The 25,772-nt window shown below is 43.0% G+C and overlaps 1 protein-coding gene across 2 annotated transcripts; it reads right to left on the minus strand.

Annotated features, from left to right (window-relative positions):
• Positions 1-5,453: 5,453 nt before the first annotated feature.
• LOC139531786 (phosphoenolpyruvate carboxykinase, cytosolic [GTP]-like) lies at positions 5,454-25,202 on the minus strand. Of its 2 annotated transcripts, none has more exons than XM_071328625.1 (10): positions 25,108-25,202; positions 14,408-14,620; positions 13,854-14,038; positions 13,159-13,365; positions 9,992-10,179; positions 9,461-9,623; positions 8,949-9,164; positions 7,473-7,610; positions 7,063-7,158; positions 5,454-6,619 (listed from the first exon to the last, which is right to left on the minus strand). In XM_071328625.1, exons 1-10 carry the CDS (start codon positions 25,176-25,178, stop codon positions 6,141-6,143), a joined length of 1,956 nt encoding a protein of 651 aa, XP_071184726.1. In that variant the 5' UTR covers positions 25,179-25,202; the 3' UTR covers positions 5,454-6,140. The 2 variants fall into 2 exon arrangements, with proteins under 2 accessions (XP_071184726.1, XP_071184727.1); XM_071328626.1 differs by lacking the exon at positions 25,108-25,202 and adding an exon at positions 22,616-23,177.
• Positions 25,203-25,772: the final 570 nt, after the last annotated feature.

Raw genomic sequence — 25,772 nt, forward strand, 5'->3', positions numbered from 1 at the left:
CTCGGTCCCCGCTTTGATGCACCTGTACTGACCTCGCCTTCTGGATGATAGCGGGTTGAACAGGCAGTGGCTCGGGTGGTTGGAGGCGTGCATGGCCACGCAGTCATGGGTGAACAGGGAGTACAGGAGAGGGCTGAGAACGCAGCCTTGTGGGGCCCCAGTGTTGAGGATCAGCGCGGTGGAGATGTTGTTACCTACCCTCACCACCTGGGGGCGGCCCGTCAGGAAGTCCAGGACCCAGTTGCACAGGGCGGGGTCGAGAACCAGGGTCTCGAGCTTGATGACGAGTTTGGAGGGTACTATGGTGTTAAATGCTGAGCTGTAGTCGATGAACAGCATTCTCACATAGGTATCCCTCTTGTCCAGATGGGTTAGGGCAGTGTGCAGTGTGATTGCGATTGCGTCGTCTGTGGATCTATTGGGGCGGTAAGCAAATTGGAGTGGGTCTAGGGTGTCAGGTAAGGTGGAGGTGATATGGTCCTTTACTAGTCTCTCAAAGCACTTCATGATGACGGAAGTGAGTGCTACGGGGCGATAGTCATTTAGCTCAGTTACCTTAACTTTCTTGGGAACAGGAACAATGGTGGCCCTCTTGAAGCATGTGGGAACAGCAGCCTGGGATAAGGATTGATTGAATATGTCCGTAAACACACCAGCCAGCTGGTCTGCGCATGCCCTGAGGACGCGGCTGAGGATGCTGTCTGGGCCGGCAGCCTTGCGAGGGTTAACACGTTTAAATGTTTTACTCAAGTTGGCTGCAGTGAAGGAGAGCCTGCAGGTTTTGGTAGTAGGCCGTGTCAGTGGCACTGTATTGTCCTCAAAGCGAGCAAAGAAGTTGTTTACTTTGTCTGGGAGCAAGACATCGTGGTCCGCGACGGGGCTGGTTTTCCTTTTGTAGTCCGTGATTGACTGTAGACCCTGCCACATACCTCTCATGTCTGAGCCGTTGAATTGCGACTCTACTTTGTCTCTATTCTGACGCTTAGCTTGTTTGATTGCCTTGCGGCGGGAATAGCTACACTGTTTGTATTCGGTCATGTTTCCAGTCACCTTGCCCTGATTAAAAGCAGTGGTTTGCGCTTTCAGTTTTGCGCGAATGCTGCCATCAATCCACGGTTTCTAGTTGGGGAATGTTTTAATAGACGCTGTGGGTACAACATCACCGATGCACTTGCTAATAAACTCGCTCACCGAATAAGCATATTCATCAATGTTATTGTCCGACGCTATGCGGAACATATCCCAGTCCACGTGATCGAAGCAATCTTGAAGCGTGGAATCCGATTGGTCGGACCAGCGTTGAACAGACCTGAGCACGGGCGCTTCCTGTTTTAGTTTCTGTCTATAGGCTGGGAGCAACAAAAGTCGTGGTCAGATTTTCCCGAAAGGAGGGCGGGGGAGGGCTTTATATGCGTCGTGGAAGTTAGAATAACAATGATCAAGGGTTTTGCCAGCCCGAGTCGCGCATTCGATATGCTGATAAAATTTAGGGAGCCTTGTTTTCAGATTAACCTTGTTAAAATCCCCAGCTACAATAAATGCAGCCTCATGATATGTGGTTTCCAGTTTACATAGAGTCAAATTAAGTTCTTTCAGGGCCGTCGATGTGTCTGCTTGGGGGGGATATACACGACTGTGATTATGATCGAAAAGAATTCTCTTTGTAGATAATGCGGTCGGCATTTGATTGTAAGGAATTCTAGGTCAGGTGAACAAAAGGACTTGAGTTCCTGTATATTGTTATGATCACACCACGTCTCGTTAATCATAAGGCATACACCCCCGCCCTTCTTCTTACCAGAGAGATGTTTGTTTCTGTCGGCGCGATGCGTGAAGAAACCAGGTGGCTGTTCCAACTCTGACAACGTATCCTGAGTGAGCCATGTTTCAGTGAAACAAAGAACGTTACAATCTCTGATGTCTCTGGAAAGCAACCCTTGCTCGGATTTCGTCTACCTTGTTGTCAAGAGACTGGACATTGGCGAGTAGTATGCTCGGGAGCAGTGTGCGATGTGCCCGTCTATGGAGCCTGACCAGAAGACCGCTCCGTCTACCCCTTCTGTGGCGCCGTTGTTTTGGGTCGCCGGCTGGGATCCGATGCATCGTCCTGGGTGGTGAACCAAACAGAGGATCTGCTTCGGGAAAGTCGTATTCCTGGTCGTCATCTGTTCCTAAATTATGCTCTCTGGTGTATTTTGAACATTGAGAGCGGACTCCTGCGGTTGGATAATAAAATGTAATAAAAGTATTTTCTGCCTCTCGGGCTGCATACAGGTTTAGGTCCAACCCCTGTAAGGCCCTGCGTTAATCTGGCCTTGCACGCAGTCCTGCTCTGTCCTAACACAATCAGTCCTACTCCTTCCTTAGCACAATCTTTTTTTTGCTACACAGAGGCAGGATATTGGGAGAGTCAGTAAAGAAAAGATCACACGACCTCATTGACGTTGACCATTATCATGGGGATTCATGTTGCAGGTGCTTTGGCTGCTGATTTCTACACCACGCACCTGAAAGCATGTATGCACTGAGTGGCTCATGTGTGAAAATCCCTTGTTCATTTAATATTTCTGAGGAAAAGAGGAATGAATATTACAGTACACAACCTACCTTTGGAGTGTGGTTGAAAAATGCAGACCAATTTGATCAGTATCCAAACAAGGTGATCTTCAATGGTGGTAAGACAAGCAACATTTATTAAGTGGATATTATTGGAAACCTGTCCCAGATCAACTGCACCACGGTCTTCTTCAATGTAACCACCAGTTACACTGATAAATACTTCTTCAGGATTGAGAATAGACCATTCCTTCTAACATTCATATGGAGGCCTACTCAAATATAAGTCAAGTAAGAAATCTGTTTAGTTGTTTATAAAGTATTTTCTCCCGTTACGAAGTAAGAAATCTGTTTAGTTGTTTATAAAGTATTTTCTCCTGTTACGAAGTAAGAAATCTGTTTAGTTGTTTATAAAGTATTTTCTCCCGCTTCGATTACTTGTATCAAATTATATACAAATGTAAACAAGTGGCCAAATGGGGAGGTCAGATTCACACAGCTGCCCACTGATAATGGATCAGCTGGACTGATGGAGGCCGACAGAAAAGTGCTTTATGTTTGTGTTTGCAAGTATTACAGATTTGCCTCTCAGACCCAACATTACTGTCTCAGGTGAGGTAAAAGGAGGACACACCTGTCAGTTTGAACTGCTCTGCTGTCGCACCTTGTCCTGAACACCCCGCTGAGCTGAAATGGACTCTCCCAACAAAGTCCACACCTAAGAAACAACAAGAGAATCCAGACCAAACCAAATCAGTTCTATTCACGGTGACCTTCACACCTTCATCAGGAGAAAAACATAACTTTTACTGCAGTCTATCCAGTAAGCTACAAGACATCTGACCATATCACAACGGTTAATGTTTTAGAGCGGCAGGTAGCCTAGTGGTTAGAGTGTTGGGCCAGTAATTGAAAGGTTGCTAGATCAAATCCCCGAGCTGACAAGGTAAAAATCTGTCGTTCTGCCCCTGAACAAGGCAGTTAACCTACTGTTCCTAGGCTGTCATTGTAAATAAGAATTATTTCTTAACTGACTTGCCTAGTTAAATAAAAATCTAATATTTGGGGCCTGTAAATGTATCATTATGATTTCACTGATGATTATGGTATTGATCAGACAATTCACTATAGCAGATGCACTTTTCATTAACCCCTCTCCCTCAGTCTCTCTTAAGGACACCTCAGTCTCCCTCAGTACAGCTGATCCAGTACCAGTAGGCAGTTGTGTGAATCTGAACTACAGCCAAACATCCTGTGACAAACTTTACCTGGTTCCAGATCAGTGGAGGTAAACCAGCCCGGGTAGCATCTGGACAGACGCCCTCAATGTGACTGTTGGTGATGGAGGGCTGTACTACTGTGAAGCAAGAGATGATCACAGCATTGAGAATTCAATGAAAGTGCAGCTAGCTATTGAAGGTAAAAAAGAGGCCCATAGGGCACAATCTTTGGTTAGATATACTTTAGAGATCTTTTTGTAAGAAATGTGTGCTGTATTTTCAGGGCAAGAAGAGTCTGTTTACCTTATGGTTTTTGGGATTGTAGCAGAAACTTTTGGGTTCTTTTTGCTTGGCAGCCTGGGTGGTACACGCTATCCCAGGCCTCAATGCAAAATTATTTATGTGTGTTTGTGCTTTGTATGTTAAAACCTTCTCAGTGCATTCAGAAGACCTTTCTAAATGTCTTCCAGGAGGAGAAAATCCAGGACTTTTAGGGTGATGTGACCACACCGATGGCAATACCACATCCTGTAAGAACATCGAATGATAACAACATAGCTATGCTGTATCTTCTTTGATTACTAAGCATTTAGATTGTAGATCATTTATTGACAAAATGCCAGTCAATAATGTAATTCTCTGCTTCTCCTGAACCTACAGAAGACAGTTTTATTAACGTATCCTCAGCATGTGTTGTTTAACCTGCTGTAAGGACCTTAGAGCTTTACACCTGATCCTCTCTATGTGTTCTCTCCACAGAACTCCCTGTTTGGGACGGTGCACACTAACCAGGCGACGGCCGAAGAGGAACCAGAGGAACCAGCAGAAGACCAGCCTGAGTAGATCCACTACGGCGAGGAACCAGTGGAACCTGCAGAAGACCAGCCTGAGGAGATCCACTACGGCGAGGAACCAGAGGAACCTGCAGAAGACCAGCCTGAGTGATCCACTACGGTGAGATAGACTTCTCCAAACTTCGGCCCAAAGAGACCCCAGCTGCAGCCCTGGACAGGGAACAGGAGCAGGAGAGTGAATACGCTGAAGTCAGTGTGACCGGGAGAGGGGCCCAGGAACCTCCAGTTAACAACCTAGATGGGGTTTATGCACAAGTGGATAAGAAAAGTGCATTTGAAGTATTTTTGGTATGTACAGTATGTATTGAGTATTTGTTTTCTATTGGCAGATTTTTTATTTCTAACTTTGTGCAACTCAATTATTTGCATATTTGTTGAATTTTCTGATGTGAAAAGTGCTTAACTGATTAAAAGTGTGGGTTCCACAAGCTATAGCGAATTCACCTGATTGTGCAACTGAAGGCAGTTTAAAGCCATATAAAGTCTACTATGACTGCATTGCTTGCTCTCTGGGGTTTTAGGCTCGGTTTCTGTATAAGCACTTTGTGACAACTGCTGTTGTAAAAAGGGCTCTATAAATACATTTAAATGGTTGATTGCTTGAGGAGAGACACAAAATTAGCTGGAGACAGTGGTTTGAAACAAGAGAGGAAGTTGGTGAAGTAAGTTTAAATAGCCTGACTGATGATCAAATCTATTGGTCACCGTTTCCCTTTTCTTTAATACAGTTATCTTTATAATATTATATACAGTCCATGTATCTTTTTAGGAGTTATCATGTTATCATTTTATGTTGAGTGTTGATCAAAAGACACAATTGAGGCAGATTTTGAGGATGTTTATTAATTGCATCGTAATAAAAACGTTTAAATGAAATTTCCATTGAATGTATTATTGGTCCAACATTGAACATAAAGTAAACATTATATCATTATCATGCATTTTTATTGAAGACAATACAAGTTGCCAAAAATTGCAAATTAATCTTTCACCCAATGGAATTTAGTTCAAATGTTTTGGTTTCCCCATGTTCAAGCCAATGGCCATTCAGTAATCTCAGTGACTAGTAAGAGGCCAGCAGTGCATTTCAAAAGATGTCGTTAATATTCTGCAAAATGTATATGGATATTAAACCTTGTTATGATAAGAGATGTTTATTTGGGCTAATAGCTTGTAAACAAACATCCAATGCCTTTGTACTTCATTGCAAGATGTCAGTAAGGCATTACTACACATTGATTCTACTCAAATATCCATTGACAGTCAGTGGCGACTGAACTGCATTCGTTAGTGATGCAGTCACATCATATCATTGTATTCTCTTACAATTTAGAACCTTTCGTTTACATCTTCCCACATATACTCAATGCAGTTTCCCCCAAACTGCAATCAGTTTGTCAGTCACTTTTTCTTACCCCCCACCCTACCCATCCCCACCATATTGCAACATCAGTGTAGTGTAATGTCCAATAGTCTAAACTTTCTCTCTTCAACTCTGACTCATCTGGGTCTATGCCTCTCCATTCCTGATCCTGTCCTCCAGAGCCTTCAGCTCTTCCTCCACCTGTTGGGGGAGGTCGGCTCCCACCTGCTGGGTAAAGTACGCCCGCAGCTCCTGGGTCTCCTTCTCCCAGAAGGCCTTGGGCAGATCGAAGAGGGCCACCATGTCCACCTTGCTGCCCAGGCCCTGCAGGTTGATGGCTCCCTCCTGTGGCACCCAGCCCACCAAGCTCTTCTTTGCTGCCTCGTCCTCCCTCTCGCGGCCGCAACGCTTGAAGATCCACTCCAGCACGCGGGCATTGTCCCCGAAGCCTGGCCAGAGGAAGGAGCCCGACGTGGGGTCCTTACGGAACCAGTTGACGTGGAAGATCTTGGGCAGGTGGGTGGGGGCCTTGCGGGTCTCCATGCTGAGCCAGTGGGCCAGGTAGTCGCCGAAGTTGTAGCCGAAGAAGGGGCGCATGGCGAAGGGGTCATGCATGATAACCTTGCCTAGGGATGAAAAAAAACATTTGAATCAAAAGGTCATTGCTTTATACATTGACACTGCTGGAGAGGAATCAGGGAATACAGTATACTACCTAATCAGGGAATACAGTATACCACCTAATCAGGGGATACAGTATACCACCTAATCAGGGGATACAGTATACCGCCTAATCAGGGAATACAGTATACCACCTAATCAGGGAATACAGTATACCACCTAATCAGGGAATACAGTATACCACCTAATCAGGGAATACAGTATACCACCTAATCAGGGAATACTGTATACCACCTAATCAGGGGATATTAGCCCTAGATATGTTTTTCCTGTTCTATTGTATAATTTTCCGTTGTACTCTATAGACAGCTCATATCCACTTAAATGACGTACTAACAAATGTAGTTCTATGACAAGCTCTTTAATGATGGTTTATGAGGTACTGTACCTTTGTACTCAGCAGCTGCTGTGGCCTCAGACCTCATAGAGGCTCCCACAAACACACCGTGACGCCAGCTAAACGACTCATACACCAGTGGGACACCTGGGAAACAGAGAGGTCAGGGGTCAGGACATGGCCAACAATGTGACAGAGTGTCCCACAGCTCCCACAACACTGGGAGCAAGAATTTTAGAACATACCATTTCAAAACAGTTATAATACAGAATAATCTATTTTCCAGTTACATTAACCAAACGGTATAATTTGTAACACTGGATATAGCACCAGAGGTTTGCTGTATAGGAGTGTCTGCTACATGAATACAATGACAATATAATATTATTCTTGTTGTATACGAGTTCCTAAAGTTCCAGAGTTCCAGTGTTTTAGTCATTGGATCATTAAAGGCCACTCACCCTCTGGCCTTCTGCCACCGAAGATGATGGCATCGATGGGCACTCCCTCGTCACTCTCCCACTGGGGGTCGATAATGGGACACTGGGCCGCCGGGGTACAGAACCTGGAGTTGGGGTGGGCACACGGGGCAGAGTTTCCTGTGGAAGAAGAGAAAGAGGGTGAATACTATTAACATAATAAAACATGACTGTATAGAAATTAGTAGTACTAGTACATGAACATTTCTACAACATTTGATTTGATGATAAGCATATAAATAACTTAGAAACATGATTACATTGTTCTTAATGCTACTAGATTCATGGATAAATGCTATGTAGGGATTTACAAAGAGTTTACTAATGGTTAACTATAAGTAGTTTATGAGCAGACATTCTAATGAAGTGTCACTGTGTACTTTCTCTACCCAATGACAACACAAGGACAGTGTCACACCATGTATCCAGGAGGCACTGTTAACACTACAGTGAGTCAACTCTACCTGTCCACTGTTAACACTACAGTGAGTCAACTCTACCTGTCCACTGTTAACACTACAGTGAGTCAACTCTACCTGTCCACTGTTAACACTACAGTGAGTCAACTCTAACTGTCCACTGTTAACACTACAGTGAGTCAACTCTACCTGTCCACTGTTAACACTACAGTGAGTCAACTCTAACTGTCCACTGTTAACACTACAGTGAGTCAACTCTACCTGTCCACTGTTAACACTACAGTGAGTCAACTCTACCTGTCCACTGTTAACACTACAGTGAGTCAACTCTAACTGTCCACTGTTAACACTACAGTGAGTCAACTCTAACTGTCCACTGTTAACACTACAGTGAGTCAACTCTACCTGTCCACTGTTAACACTACAGTGAGTCAACTCTACCTGTTCACTGTTAACACTACAGTGAGTCAACTCTACCTGTCCACTGTTAACACTACAGTGAGTCAACTCTACCTGTCCACTGTTAACACTACAGTGAGTCTACCTGTCCACTGTTAACACTACAGTGAGTCAACTATACCTGTCCACTGTTAACACTACAGTGAGTCAACTCTACCTGTCCACTGTTAACACTACAGTGAGTCAACTCTACCTGTCCACTGTTAACACTACAGTGAGTCAACTCTACCTGTCCACTGTTAACACTACAGTGAGTCAACTCTACCTGTCCACTGTTAACACTACAGTGAGTCAACTCTACCTGCCCACTGTGAACACTACAGTGAGTCAACTCTACCTGTCCACTGTTAACACTACAGTGAGTCAACTCTACCTGTCCACTGTTATTTTTTATTTTAATTTTACCTTTGTTTAACTAGGCAAGTCAGTTATGAACAAATTCTTATTTTCAATGACGGCCTAGGATCTTGCAACCTTTTGGTTACTAGTCCAACGCTCCAACCACTAGGCTACCTGATACCCCACTACAGTGAGTCATTACACTACAGTGAGTCATTACACTACAGTGAGTCAACTCTACCTGCTTTCCAGGATTTGCCGTGCCAGTCGGTCAGGGAGACCCCTGCAGCAGGGGGGTCCAGTCCCTCCCACCATACCCCTCCGTCGCTGGTCTCGCCCACGTTGGTGAACACTGTGTTTTTGCCGATGGTCGCCATAGCGTGAGGGTTGGTCTTCAGGGACGTGCCAGGAGCCACGCCGAAGAAGCCGTTCTCTGGGTTGATGGCCCTGAGTTTACCTGAGGAGAAAGTGACAAGGTGAGTCACAGACATACATTAAAGGATTTATTCCTTGAAGGAAGTGATGTCGTCAATTTAATAATTTCCTCTCTAAGAAAAGGAGGGGAAAGGACTTGACAAGTGGGAGTTGCTGGTTATAGTTGCAATGGGTTGTACAACTTGTCTGGCCATGAAATGAATAACATGAGTGTGAATGCTCTAGTATGTTACTGTTTGAGCCTTTACTAGTCTGTCATTGTCTCTACAGAAGCTCAGAGTCTCAGAGTGTGTGTTGAGTGTGCATCCCTCCCCTCACCCTGGCTGTCAAACTTCATCCAGGCGATGTCGTCTCCCACACACTCCACAGTCCAGCCAGGCAGCGCAGGCTTCATCATGGCCAGGTTGGTTTTCCCACAAGCACTTGGGAACGCCGCCGCCACGTAACGCTTCACTCCCAGAGGATTGGTGATGCCCAGGATCTAGTGGGGGAGGAGTGACAGAAAAGAGAGAACGAGAGAGAGGGAGATATTTTCAGAGAGGGTAGGTGTTGCATTGACTAGGCAGTTTCTCCGGTAATGTAGGAACATCAGAAGGGAGTAACTAACTACTCACTGCTACTGCATGAGGCACTGACTCTGTCACATACAGTATGCTCAGATCTGAATCTGGTAATCCATCTCCTGATATTGCAGGTCAGCACAGAATTCCCTCTTTTACTCATTACTATGTTCCCTGTCTTCGAGCCCTGTCTGCTCTTCATGTCTAAGATACAGTATTCCTGTTGGAACCCCTTCAAAAAAGGGAATACATTCCTGTCTGTGCACCCTTATCAGGTCCCTGTTCTCACCAGCATGTGTTCGGCCAGCCAGCCCTCATCCTTGGCGATGCGCGAGGCGATCCGCAGAGCGAAGCACTTCTTGCCCAGCAGGGAGTTGCCTCCGTAGCCGCTGCCGAAAGACAGGATCTGCCTGGTGTCTGGCAGGTGGGAGATCAGCACCTTCTCTGGGTTACACGGCCACGAGTTGACCAGGGGAGCTGGGAGGAGCGGAGGAGGAGGTGGGGAGCATGGGAGGAAGATGGTGATGGAGAGGTGAATTTGAAAGCAAGGGATGGAATAGATGGAGAAAGACAAAATGAGGTGAGGCAAATGGTGCTTGAACGGCATACTGCTGAACATGTATAATTATGTAGGATACAGTTGAAGTCGGAAGTTTACATACACGTTAGCCAAATACTTTTATAATCAGTTTTTTTTCACCCTAGTAAAAATTCCCTGTCTTAGGTCAGTTAGGATCACCACTTTATTTTAAGAATATGAAATGTCAGAATAATAGCAGAGAGAATGATTTATTTCAGCTTTTATTTCTTTCATCACATTCCCAGTGGGTCAGAAGTTTACATACACTCAATTAGTATTTGGTAGCATTGCCTTTAAATTGCTTAACTTGGCTCAAACGTTTCGGGTAGCCTTCCACAAGCTTGGGTGAATTTTGTTATGGCCACTCCAATTTACATTTACATTTAAGTCATTTAGCAGACGCTCTGAGCGACTTACAAATTGGTGCATTCACCTTATGATATCCAGTGGAACAACCACTTTACAATAGTGCATCTAACTCTTTTAAGGGGGGGTTTAGAAGGATTACTTTATCCTATCCTAGGTATTCCTTAAAGAGGTGGGGTTTCAGGTGTCTCCGGAAGGTGGTGATTGACTCCGCTGACCTGGCGTCGTGAGGGAGTTTGTTCCACCATTGGGGTGCCAGAGCAGCGAACAGTTTTGACTGGGCTGAGCGGGAACTGTACTTCCTCAGAGGTAGGGAGGCGAGCAGGCCAGAGGTGGATGAACGCAGTGCCCTTGTTTGGGTGTAGGGCCTGATCAGAGCCTGAAGGTACGGAGGTGCCGTTCCCCTCACAGCTCCGTAGGCAAGCACCATGGTCTTGTAGCGGATGCGAGCTTCAACTGGAAGCCAGTGGAGAGAGCGGAGGAGCGCGGTGACGTGAGAGAACTTGGGAAGGTTGAACACCAGACGGGCTGCGGCGTTCTGGATGAGTTGTAGGGGTTTAATGGCACAGGCAGGGAGCCCAGCCAACAGCGAGTTGCAGTAATCCAGACGGGAGATGACAAGTGCCTGGATTAGGACCTGCGCCGCTTCCTGTGTGAGGCAGGGTCGTACTCTGCGAATGTTGTAGAGCATGAACCTACAGGAACGGGTCACCGCCTTGATGTTAGTTGAGAACGACAGGGTGTTGTCCAGGATCACGCCAAGGTTCTTAGCACTCTGGGAGGAGGACACAATGGAGTTGTCAACCGTGATGGCGAGATCATGGAACGGGCAGTCCTTCCCCGGGAGGAAGAGCAGCTCCGTCTTGCCGAGGTTCAGCTTGAGGTGGTGATCCGTCATCCACACTGATATGTCTGCCAGACATGCAGAGATGCGATTCGCCACCTGGTTATCAGAAGGGGGAAAGGAGAAGATTAATTGTGTGTCGTCTGCATAGCAATGATAGGAGAGACCATGTGAGGATATGACAGAGCCAAGTGACTTGGTGTATAGCGAGAATAGGAGAGGGCCTAGAACAGAGCCCTGGGGGACACCAGTGGTGAGAGCACGTGGTGCGGAGACAGATTCTCGCCACGCCACCTGGTAGGAGCGACCTGTCAGGTAGGACGCAATCCAAGCGTGGGCCGCGCCGGAGATGCCCAACTCGGAGAGGGTGGAGAGGAGGATCTGATGGTTCACAGTATCAAATACCTTGACTTTGTTGTCCCTAAGCCATTTTTCCACAACTTTGGAAGTATGCTTGGGGTCATTGTCCATTTGGAAGACTCATTTGCGACCAAGCTTTAACTTCCTGACTGATGTCTTGAGATGTTGCTTCAATATATCCACATCATTTTCCATCCTCATGATGCAATCTATTTTGTGAAGTGCACCAGTCCCTCCTGTAGCAAAGCACCTCCACAACATGATGCTGCCACCCCTGTGTTTCACGGTTGGGATGATGTTCTTCGGCTTGCAAGCCTCCCCCTTTTTCCTCCAATCATAATGATGGTCATAATGGCCAAGCATTTCTATTTTTGTTTCATCAGACCAGAGGACATTTCTCCAAAATGTACAATCTTTGTCCCCATGTGCAGTTGCAAATCGCTTTTTTATGGCGGTTTTGGAGCAGTGGCTTCTTCCTTGCTGAGCAGCCTTTCAGGTTATGTCGACATAGGACTCGTTTTACTGTGGATATAGATACTTTTGTACCTGTTTCCTCCAGCATCTTCACAAGGTCCTTTGCTGTTGTTCTGGGATTGATTTGCACTTCTCGCACCAAAGTACATTCATCTCTAGGAGACAGAACGCGTCTCCTTCCTGAGCGGTATGACGACTGCGTGGTCCCATGGTGTATATACTTGCGTACTATTGTTTGTACAGATGAACATGGTACCTTCAGGCATTTGGAAATTGCTCCCAAGGATGAGCCAGACTTGTGAAGGTCTACAATTGTTTTTCTGAGGTCTTAGCTAATTTCTTTTGATTTTCCCATGATGTCAAGCAAAGAGGCACTGAGTTTGAAGGTATGCCTTGAAATACATCCACAGGTACACCTCCAATTGACTCAAATTATGTCAATAAGCCTATCAGAAGCTTCTAAAGCCATGACATAATTTTATGGAATTTTCCAAGCTGTTTAAAAGCACAGTCAACTTAGTGTATGTAAACTTCTGACCCACTGGAATTGTGGTATAGTGAATTATATGTGAAATAATCTGTCTGTAAACAATTGTTGGAAAAATGACTTGTGTCATGCACAAAGTAGGTGTCCTAACCAACTTTCCAAAACTATAGTTTGTTAACAAGAAATTTGTGTAGTGATTGAAAAACACATTTTAATGACTCCAACCTAAGTGTATGTAAACTTCCGACTTCAACTGTATGTCATAAGCAACAATGTTGTTGTTTTCCAAGTTTATGATATAACTTACAAGATGGCGATAGAGAGAGAGTCTCTGGGCAGTGGTACCTTTCAGTGGGAGAGGTTGCCCGAGGGAGTGCTGGCAGCGCACAAACTCTGCCCCCTGTGACAGCTTGTCCATGACTGGGGTGCCCATGCGTGTCATTATGCCCATGCTGGCCACCACGTAGGGCGAGTCCGTCACCTGCACGCCAAACTTAGACAGCGGAGAGCCCACCGGGCCCATACTGAAAGGGATCACATACATGGTTCGACCTGAGGAAGAATGAGGAAATTAAGTAATTAAAATTTTAATTGAGTGTTAGACATTTTTTCTCATTACAGACAAGTCTCAGTTGGCTAGTTGAAAGCCTTGGTGTCTCAATAAAATTTGACTGTTTCAGAGAATCATTTAACCCCACACTTTATTCCTAAACTCTACCATTTGATATTTAATTACTCTTGACCCTCTTACTGTCTAAATAGTCTAATTAGTCCAAATTGTACTTCAGTAGTGTAACATTATAACACAACGTTGATAGTCAACTATAACATTTGCCACTGACGCCTTAGCTAGTTATTTTAGACGTTTAGGCCGGTTTTCTGATGCAAAAATAGGCATTTAAAAAAGTGACAAACCTAATTTGAATGAAGACTGACAGTCCATTACAGACAACTGATACAGGCAGCTGAAACTATAGAGAGGTTGTGTTAAACCTCTTGTCTGAAAGCTCCAGAGTAGAACGGTGTGTACAGTACAGTACCTGCCATGCAGCCTGGGAAGCGGTCCTTCCTGGCCTTCTGGAAGTCACCCTCACTCATCCAGCTGCCCAGCTGGCTCTTAGCCCCCCCACCTGGGGTGGGGATGGTGTCCCTCTGGTTCTTGGTGACGATCACTGTCTTACTCTCCACGCGAGCCACATCCTTGGGGTCTGTGCGTGCCAGCCAGCTGCCCAGAGAGAAAAGCCATAAACAGACTATTAATTATCTTATAATTCTTTATGGCAATGAGTATAACAGGCCTGGAGTCTTTTGTTGATCTCAAGGGCCACAGTGGAAAAAGTGACCCAAGAGATTCTTTGATGTATGACTGAAATTGTTTCAGATTAATATTACAGAGTCAGACAGATAACTTTGTTTGACAGACTTAGTACTCTAAATAATGTACATTCAATTTAAGAATTCTTCACTAACCAGAATATTTTTTATGTATTCTGCTCTACATTAGCTTAGATCACTAGTGAACTTAACCTACTTTGTGACATAAAGATCCAAATTCCTACTAAACCTGTGTAGCAGTGATCACAGCAGCACTCACCAGTTCTCATACTTCGGTAGCTTCTTCACCATGCCCTCCTTCTCCAGGCCAGCTAGGATATTGGCCGACTCTTCTGCACTCCCCGTCACCACATGCACATTGGCAGGCTTGCACTCATCCACCGCCCCCTTCACAAAGTCAGCCACCGCTGGGGGCAGAGAGGGGATCGAGGCCAGGGAGCGGACCCCCACAGATGCCCCCACACCACCCCGTCTGTACCAAGACACAGGGAGGTAGAAGTGGGTGTGTTACAGAGGTTTACAGGGGAGGAACTGTATTCAAACATACTGTACCATACAGACATGATTTTAGGTTGCTGGCTGATAGCAGCTGTAAGAGGAGCAATACTATGATAATTTAGCAACTCGCAGTTATCAAATAAGATGTGCCCCCAATGGATATCAAATTTACATCTGGTGTTAAAATAGGCAACACAATAGGAACAACATTTAAATACTGGGTAGCAAGATGCACAATCAACCCCTTCAGTATGGTTTCAGGGATGCAATTCTATTGAGAGTAGATTACAGGAAAATGTGTCACTACATTCTTACTATTAGTGCTAGTATTAGAGCAATCCACAGGTAAATAATGCAATGGGGTAATCGACTAATGTAGTGTCACTGAGGAGTAGACTTGGGTTCTTCTCCAAACCCATTCTTGGGAATTTTGTTTTACCTAAACCACGGCAAGCACTGTGAATGTGTTACTTCTGAACATATTCTAGAATAACATTTCATTATCAGGTGTATGGTTAGAAACAAATAATACCCATACATGTTCACTATTATTTAATCATCTGCACGAGACAGACATCACTATGACCTAAAACTCAAACGACTTTTAAGAGGACAGACCATCGACAGGCCTGACATATCCCTAACCAGCTTGGTTTTCCTGCTCTTCCTTTGGCTCCTTAATTATATAACTGAGTAGCATGAAGTTGCCATTGGGATGCAAACTACAGCCTAGGGCAGTGCAACCTGAGACTTCAGCTCAGAGCTCTTTATAATGGTGGGGGCACGTGGGGGGGCTTTCTTTTGTTTGTTAACAGCACAGTGTTCACAAGCAAGGGCAAAACACAATCAATTACAACATGTGTGAGAGCTCTGGCTAGCTGACTAGAAACACCAGGCGCGATGGGTTGATGGTTTGACAACAAAAAAAAGTCTGAGGAGGATTCTATGTGTGCTCAGATGCACTATTCAATTGAAACTTTGTTTTAAAAAAAAGTTAAATAACTCTTTATACTGACGTGTCTAGGAACCTCTGGAGCTGGTTTGGCTATCTCTTTGTCTCTAGGAGCTGCCTCATAATTTGACTTGCAATCCAACTCATGGCTAGGTCTATTGACTAATTTGGCTAAGAATTTAAATCACACTATTCTACCTTGGTAGCTAGGTGAAAGACAGGTTCCGGTAAAAGGGCTGACAAAGTCTGTCCCAATTGGCTGCATTGTGGGTGTCATTAAACTTCCTGTGTAAACAACGGCCATTTCTAAAGGAAGGGTTGAAGGCTGCCCAGTGTCCTAGGTGCAAACTGAGAATATAGATTGTTGTTGATGGGAAAATGCCCAATGTCACAGGGAACAAGTATTGTTTAAACACTGTTTAACCATTTATGTGATGAGAAGTCAGCTTAGATCTTCTCCAGTTTATGAAGTCTATTATAAGTGATTCATTTCTGCATGCAGTCGACCAGTGTTATGTCCGTCGTTAAATGAAGACCAAGGTGCAGCGTGGTAGGCGTACATTTCCTTTCATTTTAAAAGTTCCACCAAAAAACACAAAGACAAGATCCCACAACTGAAGGTGGGAAAAAGGGCTGCCTAAGTATGATCCCCAATCAGTGACAACGATAGACAGCTGCCTCTGATTGGGAACCATACTCGGCCAACAAAGAAATATAAACATAGATTTCCCACCCTAGTCACACCCTGACCTACCAAATAGAGAATTAAAAGGATCTCTAAGGTCAGGGCGTGACATCCACATGTGTGTATTGAGAAACTTCAGACTGGGAGGGAAGGAGAGAGAGACCTTTTGCCCACAAAGTACTGAGTAGGAAAAGAGAGAGCAAGCAAGAATACAAAAAATGAACCAGAAGAGGAGAACGGTTAGGCTTTCCACCCTTTCCTCTGTGTAGATTGCCATTCTCAGGAACAGGTCACTGCAAGCAGACTTTACTGAAAATATATATAGAGCACATACTGTAGGAGCTTTTGTCCTGTCATGTTGAGCCCAATTGTTAGAGTAATCACTTAAACGTCTGTCTATAACTTAACTCACAGTAAATAAGAATTAGGGAGCCAAGAGTGAGTGGAGGTTGGTTTCTCTTTTTCTTTTAAACCAGGGATCATCAACTAGATTTAGCCAAGGGGCAATTTTTCTATTGAGCAGATGGTCGGGGGACCGGAACATAATTACAAATAATTTGTTGACTGCAAATCGACCGCAAGAAGCCCAAACAGATATAATATTTGACTAAAATATCATAATTTCAGACCTTGCTTACATTTCTATACAATCTCGCTATAATGCTTGGGAATTCCTGAGAACAGATTTCCAAAATGTAAATAACTTGGAGCTGATTTCCTGGTGTTTACAGTGTTTTATGTATGTCCAACAATTCAAATAAAAATGAATAAAATAATATATATTTTGCTCAGAAAACTTGGGGGCCAAATAAAAACACCAGTGGGCCAAATTCGGCCCATGTGTCGTCAGTTGGGGAACCCTGGTTTAAACTTTCTTCCTATTTTCTTACTTTTCAAAGGTCCCCCTCTCCTCCGTTTCACCTTTGACCTTTGATAGCTTATTTCATCCTCCTGCCCTCTCTCTCTCTCTCTCTCTGCCGCCCATCAGTCCTCTTTACCCATCACCCACTTTTGACAGATTGTCATGGTAGATGTATAAGGTAATGGGAGGACTGTGCTCAACATATAACATGTGCTCGTATGTATTGTATAAGCGCAACATGTTTCCATTTAAGGGTATCACAAAAGTCCCAGCTTCCACTACAAGTACCATAGCAGCACTTCTGTACAAATCTGCTTGTGTCATTTTTCAATGTAGCTCACCATACCTATGTATGATATGTTACGAAGTGCATTTTATAAAAAACATTTGAGTGGCGGTATGGGCTTCAATATAAAACACCTCTTTGGGTGAATTCACTTATACCCACATTTTCAGTCACAATTTGCTTATACCACATAAAATGACTTGCATGATATTAATAAAAATGAAGCGTGGTTTGTTGAAATGTTGTAAGATAGGCCTAATGCACTTTTATATTCGCATGAAAGGGTTAATAGTTCCTTTTTGATAGGCTAACGTTACTTGATGAAGCCATGCTGTTATAGCAACTGTGCTTTTGTCTTAAAACTAAAATGTAATGAGTGTAGCCTACAGACAAGAAAATAAACAATTTTAATTGTCTGCACAGGCTTGTGAATTGTTGCATTATTCAAGAGTGTAATATGGTTTGGTTGCATTATTCAATAGTGTATACGTTTTAGAGGAAAAGCATCTGTCATTGTTGAATAGTTTATGCTTCCTGGCTTGTGACCAATGTTCCCTCTAAACTGCGCGCAGCTCCCTCAGGGACTGCCTTGCGGAAGAAATATCAGCCCGCGCAGGGATTGAACTTCACTCAACTTTCGAATCAACGCAATATTAGCCACTTTCAATGCAACATACCGAAACAAAATAAACTATGCAAAACTTAGTATGCAAAACTAACTATGCAAGAGGTTTTGTTGTAGTCAAAACTCATCGGAGTAGGATTCTATTGCATTGACAGGCACGACTCAGGCCCTACTCTACACAGACCAGTGTGTCATAGCCAATCAGAGCTGCAGTAGGCCTATATGCAAACAGACCATTGCCATATATGGATTTGTTCCATTCACCAGTGGTGTAAAGTACTTAAGTACAAATACTTTAAAGTACTACTTAAGTAGTTTTTGGGGATATCTGTACTTTACTTTACTATTTATATTTTTGCCAACTTTTACTCCACAACATTCCTAAAGAAAATAATGTACTTTACACTTCATACATTTTTCCTGAGACCCAAAAGTACATGTTACATTTTGAATGCTTAGCAGAACAGGAAAATAGTCCAATTCACACTCTTATCAAGAGAACATCCCTGGTCACCCCTACTGCCTTTGATCTGGCAGACTCACTAAACATAAATGCTTTGTTTGTAAATGATGTCTGAGTGTTGGAGAGTGCCACTGGCTATCTGTACATTTTTAAACAAGATAACTGTGCTGTCTGATTTGCTTAATTTAAGGAATGTGAAATTAGTTATACTTTTACATTTGATACTTAAGTATTATTTAGCAAGTACATTTACTTTCGATAGTTAAGTATATTTAAAACCAAATACTTTCAGACTTTTACTCAAGTAGTATTTTACTGGGTTAAGGTATCTTAACTATTAAGGTATCTTAACTTTTACTCAAGTATGATATTTGGATACTTTTTACACCACTGCCATTCACTTTGAACTGGACTGTGTTTACAGCATGAGCGGTCGTGAGTAGATGAGCTTGTTTTAAGATCAAAGCGAGAGCTACACTACCGTTCAAAAGTTTGGGGTCACTTAGAAATGTGCTTGTTTTTGAAAGAAAAGCACATTTTTTGTCCATTAAAATAACATCAAATTGATCAGAAATCCAGTATTGTCACGTTCGTCGTATGAATCGGACCAAGGCGCAGCGTGGTATGCGTACATTCTTTATTATAATAAGAATGAACACTGAACAAACTAACCAAAATAACAAAACGACACGTGAAGCTATACAAAACGATTGCTGACAGGCAACTACACATTGACAATAACCCACGAACACCAAAGGGAAAATGGCTACCTAAATGTAATCCCCAAACAGAGACAACAATTAACAGCTGCCTCTGATTGGGAACCATATCAGGCCACCATAGACACACAAATCACCTAGTCCTACAAAAACCCTAGACATACAAAAAAACCTAGACAATACAAAAACTAACGTACCCACCCTAGTCACACCCTGACCTAACCAAAATATAAAGAAAACAGAGATATCTCAGGTCAGGGCGTGACAAGTATAGACATTGTTAATGTTGTAAATGACTATGTCTACACTGGATTTCTGATCAATTTGATGTTATTTTAATGGACCAAACATGTGCTTTTCTTTCAAAAACAAGGACATTTCTAAGTGACCCCAAACTTTTGAACGGTAGTGTACATGTAGCGACTTGTGCACATTTGTACATTTTCTTTGCTAGTTAGTGAGTTATTAGCCCAGTTATAGCTCATTTGTAGTCAGCAATGGCACAAAACATGAGCACAAAACATGTGCATTTCTTGACATCTTTGAAAAGCGAGTCAGGTAAAGAGCTTTTTTTGTCATAAAGGGGCAGTGTTGTATTTTGAGACAGGCTAAAATAAGCTAAGTAGCCAATCGGCAGAGGGTAGCATAATTTGGCTGATTCTCTGTAATAACGGTATGAGAATATTTATGCATTTTATTTTGAAACAATATTTTCAGTCACATCCTTGTTTGAATGACAAGTGGATAAACAGGTTAATGTCAAGCCCTGCATGTTTTTTTCAAAAGTCTCATGGAATGTAGGCCTACATTGAACACCACGCATTGGCCGCCTCTGTAGGCTGAACGATAGAACAACTATTTCTATGTTAAAATGTTATGGGACGCATTTTCTCCATAGTTTTTTATGGTAGGCCACTCTGGTAGGCCTACATTATGATCAAATAGCCACAGTAGCCTACTTGAACACTGTTAAAAATTACTTAAAGCGGGTACAGCCTCAGTGTTCACAGTAAATGTGCGCCGGAAGTTGCACAGAATTCTCACAACGTTCAAGTTTGAACTCAGCAGACCTGAAATTTGCTCAGTGACCCCCCAAAAATTAGTGAACATTGCTTGTGACTACTGTGATATTTACGGTCAATTTGAGCTGTGGACCAAGAATGTTGCTTTGCCAGCGAAAACTGAAAACTGAATTGAAAAGTAGAATTATCTTTAGCCACCACGCTCCTCAGACTCTCCTTTAGATCTCGTAGTGGGAATAGGGCCTAGTCAGGGAGAAATGCGAGAACAAAGATAGCCATGAAAATGTATAATTTCTCAACCCCTGTGGCCCTCTCTTTGGGTTCCAGCTGGGCTTTGCTTAGTCTCATTTCCACAAGGACAATGCAACACACCTCCAAAAATGTAGACCAATCACTGTGCACCACACACAGTCACACCCACCCTCCCCCCAAATTGAATGTTAATAGCTTGGTCCATAGTGCATTTTCAGGAACTGAGCAGAAATGCACATATCACATGCAACCTACATACAGAAAAAAATCATTCATAACACATAGACATGCAGAAGTAAGGTATTGAAACTTCTATGTCAATTAGGCGGCTACACAAATCCTGACAATCTCCAATTCACTATGATGCTGTTTCAACACACACATATACACCCACACACCAATAACAAATGCATAGTAGACACACAAACACAGTTTGTAAGACTGACAGTGTCATGCAGTTCACTCTGAAAAGTAAGGCAAGATGCACTCAAGACTGCTCACATACTTGTTAGTCTCTGTGTGACGTCACCAAACAGCCTAGAGAAAGAGTGGTGAAGAGAAAGTGGAATGACAGAGATTCAAAGCAATAGGATCTTGAAATTCTGTCCTTCATTTTCTATCTCAGAGACGAACAGCTTTTGAAATCTGGTCGGTCAGGTTTGTTTACCTCCAAATCAGTCAGACACAAAACAAGACACACAAAGTTGTGTGAGCTGTGCTATGTCTGTGGCATTTTCTATTAAGATCTTTCTTTATAGTTCAGTGACAATGGGGTCATTCCATGTCATTTCAGCAAGCCATTACACCCACCATCTCAGATTGTTTTGAAATCATTTCTGCAGTTAGAAACAGTTAAGATTAGCATTCCTGAACCATTATTTTGTTGAAATTTAATTTGATTTATGAGAAATAATAAACTAATTGATGGCACTCAAATTGTACATTTGAATTTATAGGATTCACATAATATTCAACAAATTATAGTACCCAACATCTGATTTGGACCAAACTTAATCCTACACCTAGCGACCAGTAAGACATGAGGAATCCAATAAAATGGTCAAAAGCCTGAGATCTGAGATGGTGTGTGTCGAAATCCTCTTTCTTGTGCTTTTTTTCTCCCCAATTTCATGGTATCCAATTGTTAGTAGTTACTGTCTTGTCTCATCGCAACAACTCCCGTACGGGCTCGGGAGAGACGAAGGTCGAGAGCCATGCGTCCTCCGAAACACAACCCAACCGCACTGCTTCTTAACACAACGCGCATCCAACCCGGAAGCCAGCCACACCAACGTGTTGTAGGAAACACCATACACCTAGCGACCTGGTCAGCGTGCACTGCGCCAGGCTCGCCACAGGAGTCGCTGGAGTACAATGAGACAAGGATATCCCTACCGGCCAAACCCTCCCTAACCCGGACGATGCTAGGCCAATTGTGCGTCGCCCCATGGACCTCCCGGTCACGGTCGGCTGCGACAGAGCCTGGGCTTGAACCCAGAGTCTCTGGTAGCACAGCTAGCACTGCGCCACCCGGGAGGCCTTTTCTTGTGCTTTTTGAGGTGGAATGACTACTCATTGGCTAGCTTGGAGTTATTCTTTCCTCTCATCATTTTAAAACAAGACTGTCAATTTAACAACAATTGACAATCAAGTTGGAGATGATGAATGTCTTCAATATGACTTTCCATTTAACAATGAGGATATTTAATCCTAACTTTATGGACATGTAATCTCAAATGTATGTGTCCTTAACATTTGGTTACAATGCATCTCTGATATTCCCTGAGTTTTCCATCATAAATGTATACCCTATCATCATAAGGATGTTTGCATAGGATTGCTGCCAACAGCCATATCATGAGCGAAATTGCGATAACTGGTAAAAGTATCCTATCCACTATAGTGATATTACTAATTCATGACGACTAATTTTATTCCATCATCACCATACCATGATTTGCATACTGCAGTTGCAACATTTTAAATGTAGCAAGGATGGGAACAGTTCAAATAGACATCGAATACACTATGTACAGCATACTGTGCCATGGTTAGTCAATAAGGAAATAATATGTTTCAAATTGCAATATGCTAGATACTCACCTTCTGATAACTCCAAGAAAAAGACACGACATCTTGTAAAATATAAAATAAAATAGATATCTTTACAAAAAGAAGAGAGACGTGTGCGCTTTAGGACCAACCACAACTCATATCGGATTGGCCTATGAAAAAGAACTCCAATGTTGAGGTACCCTGGTGTAGGCTAATGAGAGAACCTTGTACTTTGCAACACGTGTAACTTATCGGAGGCATACGCCTTGATCCAGGTTTTGCGCTTCGTTCTCCAAACCGCAGCCTATTGACGATGCCTGACAATGCAAACAAATAGCCAACCGATTTCATATATACACCAAGCTAAATGTATATTTCTTTCGTCAAGTAATCCAGCAGTAGTCTTGGCTATTGATAACGCTGTCCGTTCAGCAAAGGTTAGGCTATTAAACAGGACTGTCTGAAAACAAATAAAAGGTCTGAGAGGTGTCTCTCATGTTAAACTTGTTTGTTTTCTATAACACTGCAAAGAGGATAAACAAAGTAGAGCATTTCATACAACTATCATATTCTGTTCCTGCTCCTACTGTACATATCCACTGTTTACAGCCCATGCAACAAAAACGCCTCTACCGGCTGATGCAAGTTCTGACGTTTCTGTATCAGCCAAGCCAGAACAGCCACCGTGGTGATTGGCACGTACGGCATATGGATGGAGAATCAAATGTTTAGGAAGAAAGTTGTCCACTTTTGGTTTGTGCTCGAAAGGGACATGAAGAGTCAGCTGAATAAATGCAAAGTCGTTGAAAAAGTAGTACAACGGAAGCATGTCTCATAATGACAACTGGCTATTGAAAATTCTCTTGACCCAGTTGGTCTAGATCCAAAAGTGATATTTATAATGGGCATAGAATAGTAGGCCTACCTGCGTTATTACACCCACGACATACATATTCAGTGCTTAGGTTTAGCAGGATCCTGTCGGAACAGGATCATGTTTTGGCCTGTTTCGTTCCGGAACCTATTTGTCCGGATCCGGTACCTCTCGTGGCATGGAAAATTATTGTTACTTTCTGCAATGTAAAATAAATTATAATAAACGCGATCAAAGTTCATTCGAGTTGCCTCTTCGTTAACCCCCCACCATGAGAAAGCCTAACATTTAGCCTCTGAGGATAAAGAATGTATTTAAAAAATTGCCTAGCTGTGGAGAGTAGCCCAATAACACCGTATGGCCTGCAGTCATAAACGCGCGAAAATATCTCAGTGAACAAACAGCATGCAAACAAAACTGGCCTATCGCAATATTTCAAATTGTCTACAATCGTGGGAAAACTCTGGTTGGAAAGCAAATGGCTCCTGCTGAAAAGAGAAGACTCTCAGTCTAATCTGTCAATTTTAGGCTACCAAAACAGTTGATCAACTTCCAAATATTGTTTTACAAAGTAAAACAAAAGAGAGAGTAAGAGGCGTGTGGCACAGAACGGAGCACATATGCCATCACTAGGGAGTGAGCTGTGCATCATTGGGTGAGTCAGTGAAACTAGAAAGCATTTTTAGGATTATAATTTCCTCCTCATATTGTAGCATATAATATGTCTCCACACACCTAGGCGATTGATGGATTCAAGACAAGGTCGTTTTCATTGAGCTCAGATTCTCAGTTTGTCAATGTCAAAGTAGCCTGTCATTTACGATCATGCAGTATTATGGTGCTTTCAAGACAACTGGTCGGAAAGTCGGAGCTCTAGAAAGAGGCCAGAGTTCCCCACTTGGAATTCCGAGTTGGATGACCGTTCAAAATCAATTTTCCCAGTCGGAGCTAGTTATTTCCCAGTCGTCTTGAACGCAGTAAAATCAGAAGTTGGAGATTTCACAGCTCCGCGTTCCCAATTGTTTTGACAGTTTTGCCAGCATTAAAACAAGATTATGCCGAAGTCTCCAGTCATGTAAAATGACGTAGAATTGCATGAAATGCGTTTATAAAAGGCCAAACATTTTCCGGACCCTAGGTCACAGAAAAGGTTTCCACTACGCAAATGTGATGATATGCATGCAATGCTTTAGTATAACGGTTCCGGTACTTCAGAGCTCCCAATGTCACCCCTCTCTGACGCTCACTTTTTGTTCCGGCACCAAACCGATTTACAAATGAAGCACTGCATTTGCCTACCTGTAGGATACATAGGCCCAACAAATTACCTAGGCTATGCCATCATGATTGACACCTGAGTTATGGACAGATAACGGCATAACCAATCTTTTTTGTTATTGTTAACCTTTAATTTCAGCAGGGGGTCATGCGGAGGCCACGGTCTCTTTCGCAGATGAGCCCTGCATGAACACATCAATAAACAACAATTACACTATACATGAAAAACAAACAAAACACGAAAAGCAAAACACAATCACATGAAACAAACATATTCATCAGTAAAAAGGCCCTCTAACATCCACGGGAATTACCCTAGAGGCACCAACTTTAAGGACTTTAGGAGATCGTTCCCCATGAGGCGCAAAAAAACTTCAAGCAGATTTACCTAACTCGGTGGAGATTGAAGGGATCTCCAGGGTTAGCGATCCCTGAGTCCGGGTCTGGTAATTTATACATCTGAAGGTTAACAATGAGGTACTGTAAGGTATGGTGGAAGTTTATGCAAGAGGGCTTTATAGACAAAAAGAGCGCAGTGCATCGATCTACGAGACTTCAATGAGGGCCAGCCTACTTTCTGTTACAAAATGCAATGATGTGTACTAAGCCTTATTGCCCATAATAAAGAGCAATGCGCTATGATAAACTCCGTCCAATGGTTTCAATACAGTGGCAGCTGCATTCATATAGACCAGGGGTCCCAAATTACATTCAGCTGTCGGACGATTTTTCCTTGAGTGGATAGTTAAAAGGCCGGAACATACACTACAGTTCAAAAGTTTGGGGTCACTTAGAAATGTCCTTGTTTTTGAAAGAAAAGCAATTTTTTTGTCCATTAAAATAACATCAAATTGATCAGAAATACAGTGTAGACATTGTTAATGTTGTAAATTACTATTGTAGCTGGAAACAGCAGTTTTTTTAATGGAATATCTACATAGGCGTACAGATTCCCATTATCAGCAACCATCACTCCTGTGTTCCAATGGCACCTTATGTTAACTAATCCAAGTTTATCATTTTAAAAGGCTAATTGATCATTAGAAAACCCAT

The sequence above is a fragment of the Salvelinus alpinus genome, chromosome 10 (genome assembly GCF_045679555.1).
Source record: "Salvelinus alpinus chromosome 10, SLU_Salpinus.1, whole genome shotgun sequence".
NCBI lineage: Eukaryota > Metazoa > Chordata > Actinopteri > Salmoniformes > Salmonidae > Salvelinus > Salvelinus alpinus.